At 41.4% G+C, this 16,549-nt stretch overlaps 1 protein-coding gene across 8 annotated transcripts in view; it reads left to right on the forward strand.

The window, feature by feature from the left end:
* Nucleotides 1-16,549, forward strand: part of SFXN5 (sideroflexin 5) — a 118,014-nt gene that overhangs the window by 39,026 nt on the left and 62,439 nt on the right. For all 8 annotated transcript variants that reach the window (XM_059078887.2, XM_059078894.2, XM_067007391.1 and 5 more), the window contains exons 4-6: nt 357-383; nt 875-929; nt 2,901-2,926. In XM_059078887.2, coding sequence (XP_058934870.1) covers nt 357-383; nt 875-929; nt 2,901-2,926 — 108 coding nt within the window. The remainder of the gene's footprint in view (nt 1-356; nt 384-874; nt 930-2,900; nt 2,927-16,549) is intronic.

The raw sequence follows: 16,549 nt of genomic DNA on the forward strand, positions 1-16,549 counted from the left end.
CCACACCTTAAAATGAACTAGGGAGTGTTAGGAAAATGCTGGAAGAATTCTTCAAGTAATTTTACAGCGCAGCCAGAGTTGAGAACCCTTGGTTTAAATAATCTGTGTGAGATCCCCCAGCTCTGCTGTTCTGGGATCTCTGGCCTTCCTACCTACCCCCTGATGCCACCCTGCCTCCAGCCCAGGGTAGCTGCCAGACCTGGGGCAACCACGACAACCTGAGCCTCTTAAGGCCTTTGGAGCTGGATCCCTTGGTTAGAAAATGTGGCTTTGAGACCTTAAACTGATATGTGCTTTTAATCTTTGTTTTTTCTTTTCTTTTCCTTTCTCTCTCTCTTTCCCTTCCTTCCTTCCAGCTCTGGAGTGCACAGAAAATCAAGCAGGTAATTCAATTTTGGATTCTTTTCCTTCCCTTCTGCTGTTCTCAGAGACCCTGCCCTGCCCTGCCCTGGCCCGACCCCCCTTCTTTCTTCCCCAGCACCAGGGTCTGAATTTCTGAAGACTAGAGCTAAGGTCAGCCTGCCTTTCCCTGGGCCCCCTGAGCTCCTTCCCCACGGGCTCCTTCCACAAAACCCTTATTGTGGGCCTGTTGTGTGTGTGGCATGGGGGACAGAGGGCCTGCAAGGTAGACATGGTCTGCTCTGTGCTGCATTCAGCTTTGAGCACTAGTTAGGAGGAGAAGCTCTGTTTATGGCCCATGTTTGGTTTTCTCTTGCCCCAAGTGGTGGGAAGGATTGACTGGCCACAAGGCAAGGTGGGATACGGCCATTGGCCACCTAAGTCTTCCTGGGGGAGCTGTCCTCCCCCTCCCCTCTCCCATATCCCATCTCCCTCCCCAGCTGTCACCCTGTGCTCTGTTCCCGGCTCTTGCCAGGCTATTCTACACCCGGACACCAATGAGAAGATCTTCATGCCCTTTAGAATGTCAGGTAAGCCCTTGGGAACCTCTGGTTCTGCCTAGCCTGGGCCAATTACAATGGTCACAGCTCCAGGAGTGTCCAGATGCGCTTGGCCTGAGGGACGTACAGAGCCTGTTACACACACGACCACACTCGCACCTGCATGGTCACTTTGGCTCAACTATACAGGACTGGCCAGCCTCTGGAGCTTTTAAAATGTGCCTGTCTGCCTTTTCTGCCTGAGCAGTTGGGGTAGAGTCGAGGCCTCCACAGGTGAATCTGGTGCCCCCGATGCCAGGTTACACCCCACTCACTCAGCAGCAGCCCCAGGGTGACGCCTGCTAGGGCAAGCCCTGCCTTCCATGAGCCACTCCTCTCTTACTTGTGCACACTGCATGCCTTCCTTCCAAGCCCTGCTCCCTACTCAGTCTTTTCATGCAGTTAACCCCCAGACTAACTCCCTTGTCTCTGATCCTACTTTTAACCTGCGCTTCTGAATGTATGCACTACATTTGTACCACTACACACACAGGGAGGTGGATTCCCGTTCTTTGGAGACCAGTGGGCAGAGAGGGTAATGAGAGAATGGGTGTAAGATCCCTGCCCCCAGGAAGTCCCTACCCTGTGGTCACTAGAGGGACAGCTCTGTAATGTAGAGCTTAATGGCCTAGAAAGCACTTGCCCGTACACTGACTGGTGCCGGCGTGGTTGTCCTGCCTACGGTTCTGAGAGGCTAAGGGCCTTGTCCAGAGTCACACAGCGGAGGTCAGACTCACACCAGCGTGCTGATGCCTCCTCCATGCCGTTTCTCAGTGCAACGGAGTGTATCCCCCACCCCTGAGTCACAGGGCAGGTGGGAGGGCTGGTGGCTGCTGCCTTGGGAAGCCCTCAGGCGGCTGGAGGAAGGGTCCCTACCAGTGGGTGTTCTCAGTCCAGGAGGTTAGTCAGGGTCCCCACCCTCAGAGAGCCTGAACTCATGGGGCTGAGAGAATAGACAAGCACATGATGTCATTGTGCAAACGGGCAGTTAGTGCCCGGTGACCCTTGCTTTGCCGTGAGGAAATCCAAGGCGGTGAAGGCGCTTGTAGCTGTGGCTGTCGGTCCTCCCCAGTGCTGCGTGGGGCCATAGCAGGCTCTCCCCCTGAGACTGGCTTATTCTGCGACTCTCTGATCAGTCTTTGGGCCTCTCCCTGGAGGGTTGCAGGTAGGAGAGTGGAGGCTCATGTGTACAAATATGCACACACAGGACACCAACCTTTGCTCTAGATGTAACCCGTGCAAGTGTGGTTCCCTGCGAGTGGCTGCCGTAAGTTAGCGGCTGGGACAGGAGCATGCCCACCTACAGCAGTGAGGCTGGGGGAGGGGGCCTTGCCATAGTCTGGGGGCCCTGAGCCGTGGGGAGAGGGCCAGGGCCCAGCTGCACTTCATGCCAGCCCTTTCCTGCTCTGCTGAGGATGTCCAGCCAGGGCCCTAGAGATTCAAAGAGCTCTGGCACTTAGAGGCACACATCTCAGGTAGGTAGGGAACGCCCTTTCCAGAAATGGTCATGAAGCTGGGAAAGTAAGGGTGTGTTTTAGAAAGACAGGCTGAGGGAAGGAGGAGGACGTCCCAGGGCCTCCAGAGACATTGTGGTGAGGCTGGCGGGGCTTCGTGGCTCCCGGAGGAAATCGTGGGAGGAGGACCACCAAGTGCAGAGTGGCGGCGCCCCCGCTGCAGGTGCCTCCTTCAGGAATGTGCCTCTGGCTTTGGGGGCGAGTGAGGACTGAGGGGAACAGAGACAAGGAGGTCGGGGGACACAGGGGAGCCCTCTGTCTTGGGGAGGGCTGGGCTGGGAAGAGGTCTGGGGCTAGAGGTGCCTCCCGCTTAACTGACCTGAGCCCTCTCCCTGGGGCCACTGCCAAGACCAAGGCCAGAATTCTCTCTGGCCTCCCAGTTGAAAGGCAGGTGGGGCAGAGTCAGGTGGGATTATAAAACCCAACTCTCCTCTCTGTCCTCTTACAGGTTACATTCCTTTCGGGACGCCAATTGTAAGTATTACCTTCAAAGTGTTTTCTTTTCTAAAAAAATTTTTTAATGTATAACTTTACATCTCTGTTCATAAATATTTGAGTTGTTGATTTAGGATAAATTCCTGGAGGGGACTCACTGGAGAAAATATCATATATTTATTTTTAATTCTCTTGATGTGTATTGTCAAACCTCTTTCCATAGAAGGTGTGGCAATGTGCACCCAACAGGGCCTCAAAGTGCCTTCATCCCTGTATATTTCCCATTCCAAGTATTGTCGTTAATTAGGACATGCTGGTTTGTTTACAGGGAAGTTTTCCCAGAAAGCTTGGGAAGTCAGAAAGTAAGGGTGCCTTCTGAAAACTGGAAAATTCTGCATTATTTTTGTTCTGTTTTGAAGTCAGAATTAAGCTTACTGTTAATCTTTTTATATTGGAGTAAAACAAATGTACAGAAAGGGTGCATTTGTCATAAAGGTACAGCTTGATAATTTTCACAAAGTGCGCTCATCTAAGTAAATATCACTTAGATAAAGATATAGTGCATTACCAGTGTCTCAGATACCTCTTATGTACCCCTCTCAGTCACTAACCTCACAGGGAACCACTTTTCTGACTCCTTCATTATATTCTCATTTTGCCTGTTATTGAACTTTATATAAATGGAATCACTTATATAAATGTACTTTTTGGGGACTTGGCTTCTTTCATCCAATTGTTTATGAGACTTACTGTTATATGTAGTATTAGTTTGTTCTTTTTTGTGGCTGTATAATATTCCACTGCTATAACTATATTGAAATTTCTTTATTCATCCTACTGTTGGTAGACATTTGGGTTGTTTCCAGTTTGGAGTTTACAACAACATGCTTTGAACATGATTGTACAAGTCTTTTAGAGGATATATATAGAGATACACACACATGCACACACACATGCACACACACACACACACACACACACACACCCCTACACACATCCTCATTTCTCTTGCATTGTACCTAGGAGGCTAAAGAGATAACAACTAAATGCGGATTGTGATCCTAGAATTGGGATTGGGATCAGGGCAGGTGTATGTGGAAAACGGTATTGCAGTTTCTTATAAACATACACCTACAATGTGAGCCAGCAATCCTACATTTATGTATTTACTTCAAGAGAAATGAATACATATGTCTACACAAAGATCTATATATAAATGTTTATAGTAACTTATTTTCATCTTAGCCTAAAGCAGGAAACAGACAAGAATGACCAACAGATGTTAAAACCACTAAGTGAAAAACTGATTGGGAACAGGATATTTGCCTAGTCTGAAAGTTTCCTATATATTTCATAAATATCATTCATTCTATATTTATTAATTGGCAGCCTCCTGTAAATAAAGGTCTTCCCTTCTGCCTCCCATTTTTCTTGTTTTTTAAAACTATCAGTATGGTCTTGTATATTTTTTGTATTCAGTGGATAGGAATTTGCTTTTTTCATTATTCATTTTTATATACAAATTGTACCAAATTTGACCAATAGAAACCCTTTAAAGCAATTTCAGTGTCCATTTGACATGCCTTTTTTATGCTATGAGTACGTACTTCAATACTTTCTGGCACAATATATGGATATTCCAAACTCATCTTGTAGTTTCTCTGCCCCATTTCTCCAAAGAGCCCTGGTTCCTGTTAGAGGGGAATGGTATTTAGAAACCAAAATCTGGATAGTTAGGTGTGCTCATTGTTACTGGTGTGTCATTGTTTCTAGGCCCTCTTAGCAGACAGAGCTAGGACATACAACTTTTTAAAAATCATGACTTCACATGTACCAAAATGTTCATTGCAGCTCTGTTTACAATAGCTAGGACATGGAATCAACCTAAGTGTCCATCAACAGATGAATGGACAAAGAAGATGTGGCACATATATACAATGGAATATTACTCAGCCATAAAAAGAAATGAAACTGAGTTATTTGTAGTGAGGTGGATGGACCTGGATTCTGTCATACAGAGTGAAGTAAGTCAGAAGGAGAAAAACAAATACCGTGTACTAACACATATATATGGAATCTAAGAAAAAAAAATCTCATGAAGAGACTAGGGGTCGCTTCCATGTCCTGGCTATTGTAAATAGAGCTGCAATGAACATTTTGGTACATGACTCTTTTTGAATTACGCAACCTAAGTGTCCATCAACAGATGAATGGATAAAGAAGATGTGGCACATATATACAATGGAATATTACTCAGCCATAAAAAGAAATGAAACTGAGTTATTTGTAATGAGGTGGATGGACCTGGAGTCTGTCATACAGAGTGAAGTAAGTCAGAAGGAGAAAAACAAATACCGTATGCTAACACATATATATGGAATCTAAGAAAAAAAATGTCATGAAGAGATTAGTGGTAGGACTGGAATAAAACACAGACCTACTAGAGCATGGACTTGAGGATATGGGGAGGGGGAAGGGTAAGCTGTGACGATGTGAGAGAGTGGCAGGGACATATACACACTACCAAAAGTAAATTAGATAGCTAGTGGGAAGCTGCCGCATAGCACAGGGAGTTCACCTCTGTGCTTTGTGACCACCTAGAGGGGTGGGATAGGGAGGGTGGGAGGGAGGGTGACGCAAGAGGGAAGAGATATGGGAACATATGTATATGTATAACTGATTCACTTTGTTGTAAAGGAGAAACTAACACACTATTGTAAAACAGTTATACTCAAATAAAGATGTTTAAAAAAAAAAAATCTCATGAAGAGACTAGGGGTCGCTTCCATGTCCTGGCTATTGTAAATAGAGCTGCAATGAACATTTTGGTACATGACTCTTTTTGAATTACGCAACCTAAGTGTCCATCAACAGATGAATGGATAAAGAAGATGTGGCACATATATACAATGGAATATTACTCAGCCATAAAAAGAAATGAAATGGAGTTATTTGTAATGAGGTGGATAGAACTGGAGTCTGTCATACGGAGTGAAGTAAGTCAGAAGGAGAAAAACAAATACCGTATGCTAACACATATATATGGAATCTAAGAAAAAGAAATCTCATGAAGAGACTAGGGGTAGGACAGGAATAAAACACAGATCTACTAGAGCATGGCCTTGAGGATATGGGGAGGGGGAAGGGTAAGCTGTGACGAAGTGAGAGAGTGGCATGGACATATATACACTTCCAAACGTAGGGTGGATAGCTAGTGGGAAGCAGCCGCATGGCACAGGGAGATCAGCTAGGTGGTTTGTGACCACCTAGAGGGGTGGGATAGGGAGGGTGGGAGGGAGGGAGATGCAAGAGGGAAGAGATATGGGAACATATGTATATGTATAACTGATTCACTTTTTTGTAAAGCAGAAACTAACACACCATTGTAAAGCAACTATACTCCAATAAAGATGTTAAAAAAAAAAAAAGCTCACCAAGAGGTGGCTGATATGTAGAAAACAGCTAATTTGTATATATGCTTACACATATAGAAAAGAGAATAAATTGCGTTGATGCATTGAAAAATAAAAATAAATTTTAAAAAATAAAAATAAAAATCATGACTTCTTACTAATACTTCTAATTCCAATCCAACATCTCAGAGTTCTTCCCCTCCTTCCAGTCCATATCTACATCTTCTCCCTGAATGAGACTACAACAACATTGTATTTATTAAGTTACTAAATCTTATATATACAAATAAAATAATTTCAGAATTGCTACATTAATGCCACTCAAACATGTATTAATCCCCCCCCGCCAAATATATTAAGTAAAACTTGAGATTTCTTTGAAGTTCTTTTTGTCCATTGAATAGATCCTACTGAGAGTATACAGTCAGAGAACTGTGTTCAAAAGTTATTTGAATTTTTTTTAAAAAGTTATTTGTATTAATTATTTTCTTCTGTGTGTATATGTTATTTATTTGATATGCAGTTAGGTTTATTCATTTTTGTTGCCACTGAATTTCAGATGTTTCCCCATTCTTATTGATTTATTTTGGGAACCATATAAAATGTCAACATAGTTCAAAAGTCAAAAGCTATATAAAAAAGGCATAATAAAAGTCCCATTTCCCTCTCTATCCCTTCTACCTCCTTCCCACCTATCCTCTCTAAGTAAATAATTTTATCTTTCCTATTTCTTTTTGTAAAAATAAGCAAATACAAATACATTTCCCTTTCTTTTTTCTATAAAAAGTACCATATTATATAATCCTTTTGCACAATGGTTTTTTTTGCTTAATGACATATCCTGGAAATCACAGTGTATCAGTTTATAGCGATCTTCCTCATTCTTTTTTTAAAAAAATAGCTGCGTAGTAGTATACTACATGGAAGTACCATAATTTATTCAACTATTTTCCTACATATGGACATTTATTTCCATTATTTTGCCAATATGAATAATGCAAGAATAGATAGTCTTGTGCATGTGTTTTGATATTGTTGGAGATATATCTTGAGGGTAACTTCCTAGCTTCTGTGTAAGGACTAATTAAATAGACATTTCTGGCAATACTGGGCAAGAAAAAAGAGAGAAGATACAAATAAAAAATACTAGGACTAAAAAGTATAATAATTACAGATATAATAGAAGTTTAAAAGATCAAAATTCATTGAACAATCTGGGGCAGTAAATTTGAAGACTTAGAAAAAATGGATACATTTCTGAGAAAGTACAGGTTACCAAAAACTGCCTAGCAAGAGGAAATATAGAATTTGAAAAGACCTGTAAATAGAAAGAAATTAGATCAGTTGCTTAAAATATATGCACCAAAGAAGTAACAAACAAATCAAAAATTACCGCTAGGCTCCCATGATCTTTCAAGTGACTACACTCAAAGGAATAGCCAAACTCAATCTTTACAAAAGTCTTTAAAGAGAATAAAAAAGAGGAAATATTCCCCAATTCATTTATGAGGCACTTTGAAACCAATACCAAAGAAGTAAGTATGAGACAGAAAAATTATAGGCCAATATCACTTATGAAATTACACATAGTCTAAATGAAATAATAGCAAGTTGAATCCAGCACTGTATTAAAATATATCAAAAAAGATTTACCAAAAATGGTAACATTAGAGAATGTATTAATATAGTTCATCACATTAACAAATTGAAGGAGAAACATGATGGTCTCAGTAGATACAGAAAAATCATTTGATAAAACATAACTCCATTTATACTTTTTCTAAAGAGAGAAGGTCAGTTAGGTCTAAAAGGGAGCTTCATTAACTTAATACAGTATCTGTCAAAAAAAAAACAAAAAACAAAAGACCCCAACCCCATAGCAAGAACCATTCTTAAAGATGAATCAGATAAAGGTAAAATCTTAATGTCTGGGACAGGGTAAGAATACCTGATAGTAGTGCTTCTATCCAGCATTTTCCTAGGAGACTAACAAGTACAATAAGACATGAAAAAATAAATGACCAGTATTAGTATTGGAAAGGAAGAAACAAAATTTTTCATGAGAATAGGCAAACTATTGGAACTACTATTTTATAAGATTTCTGGATGTAAGACAAGTATACAAAATAATTGCTGTATGCCTGTAAACCTATAACAAACATCTAGAACATGATATTTTTTTTAAAAGAAAGCATTTATAATAGCACTTAGAATGATAAGTTACCAAAAATAAATTCAAGAAAGGATGTGCAAGATCTTTATGGAAAAACTTATAAAACTTTATTGAAGGACATTGGAGATCTAAATAAATGGAGAAATATATCACCTTGGGTGGGAATATTCGTTATCATGAAGATACCCATTTTCTTCAAATTATATTTAATTATATTCAATAAAATGCCAATCAAAATCTCAGCAGGATTTTTCATGGAACTTGACAAGTTGATACTAAAAATTATATGAACAAGCCAAGGGCCAAGAACAGCCAAGACAATTTTCAAGAATGAGGTGGTGGGACTTCCCTGGTGGCACAGTGATTAAGAATCCGCCTGCCAATGCAGGGGAAGTGGGTTTGATCCCTGGTCCGGGAAGATCCCACATGCCATGGAGCAACTAAGCCCGTATGCCACAACTACTGAGCCTGCGCTCTGAAGCCCGTGCGCCACAACTACTGAGCCCACGCCCAGCAGCTACTGAAGGCCGCGCGCCTCCAGCCTGTGCTCCGCAACAAGAGAAGCCACCACAATGAGAAGCCCGTGCACTGCAACGGAAACCCAACGCAGCCAAAAAAAAAAAAAAAAGAAAGAGGTGGTAAGAGGAGAGTCACCCTACTAAGTAAGTATAAGACAGTTTGGTTTTGGTTTGGAGATAAGCAAATAGATCATTGCAACAGAATAGAAAGTCTGGAAACATGCCCATACCCATATGGAAGCTTGATATTTGACAAATCAGTGGAGAAGAAGGATGGGCCATCTAACAAATGGTGCTACCTATGTGAAAAAGAAATAAAGTTAGATTTCACCTCATACACAAAACACATTAAATATGAAAAGAAAATATTTGCAGCATTGTTTATAATAGCAAAAAAAAAAAAGGAAATCACTGAAATGTCCATTAAGAGAATAGATATTTATGATTTAGTCATGCAATGGAATACTTAACACAGGAAATAAAATAATGAACAGGGCTACATTTATCAATATTGATAAATCTCAAAAACAATGATGAATGAAAAAACAGTAGCAGAGTAATAATACTGTCTGATGTCATTTATATAATGTTTTATTATGCAAAGCAGTATTATATATATATTTATGGGTATATTTTTCAAGGATCCATAAAAACATTCATGGGAACAGTTAGCAACAGATTCATGATACTACTTACCTCTGGAGAGAGAGAGAAGGCAATGGAATCTAGCAGAACAGGAGGTGCTTCATTTGTATCTGTTATGTTTCATCTTTTAAAAAGATAAAATTTTCACAAAATGGTAAGATTTGGCAGTATGTGGATATTCATTGTAGTATCCTCTAGACTTCTCTGTATGCTTGCAATGTTTCATTGTATACATATATTTTAAATATATATCAACATGTATAGGGAATATCATTCTCATCACGATCCTTCTGTAGTTTCCCTGAAACTTCTACATTGTTCTGAAATATTCTGAGAAAGTATTATGTTTCCCCCACTGTAATTGTGTGCGTTTAATTTCCTTGCATTTCTTATAGTTTTTGCTGTATATATTTCAGTGCAGTGGGGTTTGGTGTGTTCATGACATTTTTTACCTTCTTGATGTTATAATCTCCACCTTCCCACCTCTCTTTCTTTCACACACACGCACACACGCAATATCCTTGTTTCATTGAATATTGTTGTCTTGAATTCGACTTCATCTCATATTAATATTTCTATTCCCATTTTATTTGCCTCGTAAATTTTTTTTTTTTTTTTTTTTTTTTTTTTTTTTTTTTTTTTTTTTTTTCGGTATGCAGGCCTCTCACTGTTGTGGCCTCTCCCATTGCGGAGCACAGGCTCTGGATGCGCAGGCTCAGCGGCCATGGCTCACGGGCCCAGCCGCTCCGCGGCATATGGGATCTTCCTGGACCGGGGCACGAACCCGCGTCCCCTGCATCGGCAGGTGGACTCTCAACCACTGTGCCACCAGGGAAGCCCCTGCCTTGTAAATTATTGCCTACACATTTATATCAGAGTGATATTTAGTTTCTGTGTATATGTCACTTGTAGACAAAATTGAGCTGAATTCTCCTTTTTTTTTTTACCCAGTTTGAGAAACTGTCTTTAACTTTAATAATTAATGGAACCCATTCATATTTATTCTGCCACTGGTTGTTGTGAGCACTTATCCCAGCCATCAAGTAGCTTGTTTGTTGGTTTGCTTATCAAGTTTGTTATTGTTTCCATTTATTTTCCTGATTTGTACTAGAGTGGTAATTTTCATCGGTCCTTTTGATTTCTTAAGTAGTTTGGAAGGAGAGCATCCTAATCCTCTCTAATTACCATTCTCCTATAATATTTTATGAAGAGATTTCGCTGTATCTACCTTATCAATATCAATAATTGAATAGTAAATAGGACCTCCCCAACCCTACCCATAAAGGAAGAGACATTTAGCATACCGTTTTACCCTACTCTCTACCATTTCACCCGTACACACCTGTCAAGATTTTGGAAATAATCTGGAATCTCACCAGTTTTTTGAATCCTTGCTTAACACCTATATTAAACTTCACAGTTTTTTAGGCTTTGTGTGTGTGTGTGTGTGTGTGTGTGTGTGTGTGTGTGTGTGTGTTCTCTATGTTTTGCTAGAGTACTTCTTTGAATAATATTGAGTGTGTGGGCAATACTTTCTGAGTCCTTGCATATCTGAAATGACGTTTTTTCCCTCTTATACATGAACAATAGTTGGCCTGATTCTCTTTTTCTTTATGGGTAAACCTCCCCCATTCCCTTTGGGAGCTTTTGGTATTTTTTCTCTTTATCTTTGGAGTGCAGAAATATCCTTAGGATTAAAAAAAAACTTCTCCATGTATTTTATAAAATTATACAAGTAATACATGAATATGTTCTTTGGAATTCAAAAATATCACCAAGAATATTTTTAAAGAATATTTTTAACGTTATACAAGTAATACATGAATATATTCTCTCAGCTTAGAATTCAAACAATGCAAAAAAAAAAAGTAAAGTTCCTCTGACGACCCTCAACTCCAAATCTATTCCCAGACGTAACCTCTGTGAGAAGTCTGGTGTGAACTTTCAGGCTTTTTTCTAGGCATTTGCAAAGATATGAATCATCACTAAAAATTTGTTTTTAGATAGATATATTTTATAAGTAAAAATACACTTATTTATCTACAAATAGCTTAATTACACTTAGCAGTTTGCCTACATAAGGATCCCTTCCCTCCCTCCCTTCCTTCCTTCCTTCCTTCCTTCCTCCCTTCCTCCCTCCCGCCCTTCTTCCCTCCCTCCCTTCCTTCCTTCCTTCCGTCCTTTCTTCATTTTTCCTGCTGAGTAGCATTCTCTCCCATAGTGATGGATTTAGATTGTTTCTGATTATTTGCTATTAGAAATAACAGTGCTGTGAAAAATCCTTATAAAGTTCTTTTTGCACAAGTATGATGATTTCTTAAGGGCCCATTCCAGAAACTGAGTTTGCTATGTAAAAGGTAATGCACATTTCCCTGAACACCAAAAAGATCTCACTTCTTTTCATATATTTCTTGGCTATTTACATTTCCTCTTCCATGAATTAGCTGTTAACATCCTTTGTCCATTCTTCCATTTGCTATATTTTCCTAATTGATTTGTAAGCATTCCTTATATATTTTGGATATTAATCCTTTGAATTATCTATATTACAAATCTCTCTCCCAACTGTTCTTCCTTTACTCTCTGGTGTCTTTGTTGTAGAAAAGTTATAAGTATTGATTTTTAAAATATAATGATCTTTCCTTGGATTGAGTTTTGAGTCTTGTCCCCACTTCTCACCTCCATCTCCTTTATTAAAATAACTAGATTTGTGAGAGTTGTGTCTGGGAATCAGCTCTTAGATGTATCTATCAATTCTTCTGGTTTCATTTTCTAATTTATTCATTTTTGCTCTTGTTTTTATAATATCCACTTTTCCTCTTTGATTTGTTTGTGGCTGGTTTTTTAATCTTTTGCCTTGAATTTATTCTTATTTATTCTCATTCTTTCCTTCTAATGAAGCTGTTTAGGGCTCTGAATTTGCTTCTGAGTATATCGAATACTTGGCTATGTTTAATACATTTTCATATATAGTGATCTATGTTTTTATTTTCTAAATAAGTTTGAAATTATAGCTTTGAATCCTCTTTAGTCTGTTAGATAGTCAGAAGAATGCATTTTAAATTCCAAATGACTGGGTTTTTAAAGGATATATTATTTTGTTATTATTTTCTAGTTTATCTCATTTTCAGAGAGAGTGACCACTACAATTTTGCCATTTGAGATTTATTATGGTTTTCTTTGTAGCATAGTATATTATTATATCAGTTAGGAGTAGGACCACTTGTATATAACAGAAAGTTCAAAATAACAGTACCTTAAACAAAATAATTTCTTTCTCTCTCATACCAGAGAATTTTGGAGGTAGGCAGATCCCCACAGTCATCAGGAATCCAGGCTTCCATTTTTCTACACCATTCTCAGTGCTGCCTTCTAGTGTCAGTCACCTCATAGCCCAGAATAGCTGCTGAAGTTCCAGTCATCACAGCCACATCCCAGGGAGGAGAAAGAGGGAGAAGTAAAAGGATGTACCTCCTAGCTGAGTCATTTCCCTTTAAGTAGTCTTCTTCAAAGCATCACAGAACAGTTCTGTTTATATTCCATGTAGAACTTAGCTGGATATATAGTCAATCCCTAATTATAGGGATTCTGTTAGTGAGAAAGAAGTGAAGAATAGCTATAGGTAGGCAAACAAGAATCTGCCATAGTAATTTTAATAAATATTCCATCAATGCTTAAAAATAAAAAGATATATCTTTTGGCAGTATCATCTCTCCCAAGCGAGAGAAGTTGAGTTTGGGGCTTATTCCTCATAAGAGGCCAACTGGACCCTTTCAAAATTAATGGCTGCCATCAACTGGGATAAACTAGCTAACCCAAGGGATGCCAGCACTGTGTCTAGTTCACAGGTGTTATTGAGGACACCCCATATTTTTCCACTCTCTCCTCTTTGTAAGACAAATCAATCACTTCAGGGTCACTATGGCCTAGGCTTCATGGGAACTTGAGTGCTGATCCACTCCCATGCTGTTCAGAGGTTTACTGCTGAAGTAGACGCTGTGAATGTCCTATCAGGACTAGTCCTCTTCCAGCCTGAAGCAAACATCCCTCTGTGGATAAATGTGTAGGATGTGAGAATAGGAATCCCTGGAATCTGAGATCCTGTATGAACACTTGACTGAGGCGAATGGGCAGCATGACCTGGGATGGCGTCAGTGGCAGCCAGAGCCAAAATGACAGGCTCACCTAGCCTCACTCCCTAGTCCCGAATAGTTGTATATTGGGATTCAGAACAGCTGGGCCAGAGGCCAGGTCCCAAGAGGAGCCACTGGTTGTGGAGAACCTGTAGCCTTCCATCCAGGCACTTTGACGTGGATAAGCAATGTGAGGACTCGTTGGTCCCACTCCCTCCCGGGGCCACTGCCTCACCCAGTAAGGAGAGAGCACTGTGGCTGTCCCGGCACTTCCACCCAAGGCCTGGCTCCCACCAGCCACATCAGCTCCCCTAAGACCCTGCTGTCGTCTGGTAGCACTGAACATCTCAGCAAACGCCTGGTCTGAAGGCGAGTGAAGGTTCCAGTCCATGCCTTAGGGAAGCCCCTGCTGTGATAGAATGGGTAAGAAATATACACATGCAGAAACCACTAAAATGCTTACCAAAATAGAAATGGGGTGCCAGCGAATGTGCTAGAACTGGGTCCCTGAGTGATAAAGGGAAGGAGTGAGTAAGGCTGGCAGGTGCCTCGACTAAGATGCTTCTGGAAGCAACATCTAAACTGCCTCCTGCCCAGGTGAGCATCCCTGACTTGACCCCCCCCACGCTGTTGTCACCTTGCCTGAGAGTAACCCCGCCCCTACCCTGCTCACTCCCAGAGCTCAGGAGAAACGAGCTGGTTTTTTCCCAGAAGCTGGTGCCAGTTTAGTCAGCAGATTTCACAGATCTACTGGCACCCATGTAGTGTCTTATTTTAAGCTTAACATTTGAAGATGGAAACTTTTCCCCCTTTGATGTGTGGCAAAGAGATCCCAATTTATACACAAGCATGGCGGCTAAGCCAGTGCACCACCAAGGCTGTTCCCGAGGCTGGTGCAGTTCACGGCTCCCCTTTTTCAGGTACCTTCCCAGAAGAACCCCATCAACCGTGGTCACTTCTTATAATTGGCATCTCAATTCCCATGTTTCCCCTGAGAGGTGTGCAGCCCTGTCCTTTCCGGGCATGTGTGGCTGGGGAGAGGCAGGGCCAGGGTCCAGGCCCCCATCCCGTCCTCTCTGCATTTCCCCAGCTGCCAGCCTTTACCCTTGGCTCCCGTAATGTCTCGGGGCAAGGAGCTGGGTTTCTCTTGTGGGCCTGAGGTTCTCCCAGGTGACATCGTGCCTCCCCTCTCAGCCCTGAGCTCCCTGACACTGCTGTCCTCCTCTCCCCTCCCCCTGTCATTCTGGAAGTCTCAGAACTTAAGGCCAGAACCCCGCTATCCAGCTGGGAGACTGAGGAGGGCAGATTGGGAGCATTCTGTCAGTGAATCCAGAGGCCTCGGGTTATGTCCAAACCAGATTTCTGTCTTGGGACATTTGGAGCTTGGACTCTACTCTGAACCCTCTCATCTTAACACTGCAGATGATCGTGTGGACTTAGAAACTCCATTTCTCCAAAAGTGCTGGTGTAAATCAAGTCATCTCTGCAGGGAGGAAAGGTGGACCATGGAGGGTTCACTTATGTGAGGATTTGGCTGAGTCCCAGGGCCTTCCTGACACTTTCCAACCCTCCTCATCCCAGACTTGGATACCAGTTATTTTGGCTTAATTTATACCATCCAAGAGTTGTTGCTCATTAAGCTGGAATTGACCAGTCAGGGACAAACATTCATTTGACAAAAGATATTTTCTTTAACTGGTTGGGATCCTTTAAATAGCAGCACCCCTAATGCACCAAAGTGTTACTTTTCGATCATTAGCTATATAAATCAGAAGGTGGAGACAAAGTAGAAGGAAACAACAGGCAAATTGTTGAGTACTGGGGCCCATGGAAGGTCTTTTGAAAAGTAAGAGGAACATTTTAGAATTGAGTGAGTCAGTGTGGAGGAAAAGGGTATGATGCCAAAGCTGTTGCTTTGCCAGTGAGGACTCCCAGGTATTTGAGAAGTGAATGTCATATGGTCTCACCCCTCTGAAGCTTCTGGAAGCTCTCAAGGAAGATAGAATTTAAACAGATATTTACTACTGAGATGAATACTGCAAAGAAGGCAGGCAGAGTGCTGAGAGAGCATATAATCTAACATCATGTTGAGGGCCAGGGAAGGCTTCCTGGAGGAAGTGACAACTAAGCTGAAACCTGGAGGTTGAGGAGGGATTAGCCAAATGGAGATGGAGTGGAGGGTGGGAGGACCAGTTATTTCTGCCATTATCTTGCCAAGCATGGCAATTCTGTGCCCTGTGGTCTTCCGCTGACTTAAGTTTCACCATCCAGTTGTTTTGGCACACACCCTGCTTCCCCTCTGGATTTTTAAAATACTTTTAAAAAGTTTTCTTTTCCTTATTGCTTGAGTCACTTTCTTATGGGGTAGGGGGCTGCTCAGTTCTGAGTCCCAATATTACAGTGCACAGAATTGTGACCAGCGGCCTTGCTTCCTTGTCCTTGTCTTCAACTGTTCATGTCCCACTTCTGGCCAAGCAGATTGAGATATTTGGTGGTGCCTCTCTCTCACGCTGAGACCTCATCTCTCTGCAGAGGTTAGAACACTCTGACCGTGGAGGCCTGAAGCGAAGATGTGATTTTTCTTGTGAGCCAATTGCCATATGGGTGCAATTGGCCCCATTCCTGATTCTGTCCTGAGATGAGGCTCAAACACAAACTTCCCTTCTTCCTGGAGTAGTCAGGGAGGCCGCAGAGTTGGGCCAATGGTCACCAGGTGGAGTGGGTAGATAAGCTAGGCTGCTCAGGAACCAGTATCACTAGGGAAGATATAATTCAAGGTG

The sequence above is a fragment of the Kogia breviceps genome, chromosome 11 (assembly GCF_026419965.1).
Source record: "Kogia breviceps isolate mKogBre1 chromosome 11, mKogBre1 haplotype 1, whole genome shotgun sequence".
NCBI classification, from domain to species: Eukaryota; Metazoa; Chordata; class Mammalia; order Artiodactyla; family Physeteridae; genus Kogia; species Kogia breviceps.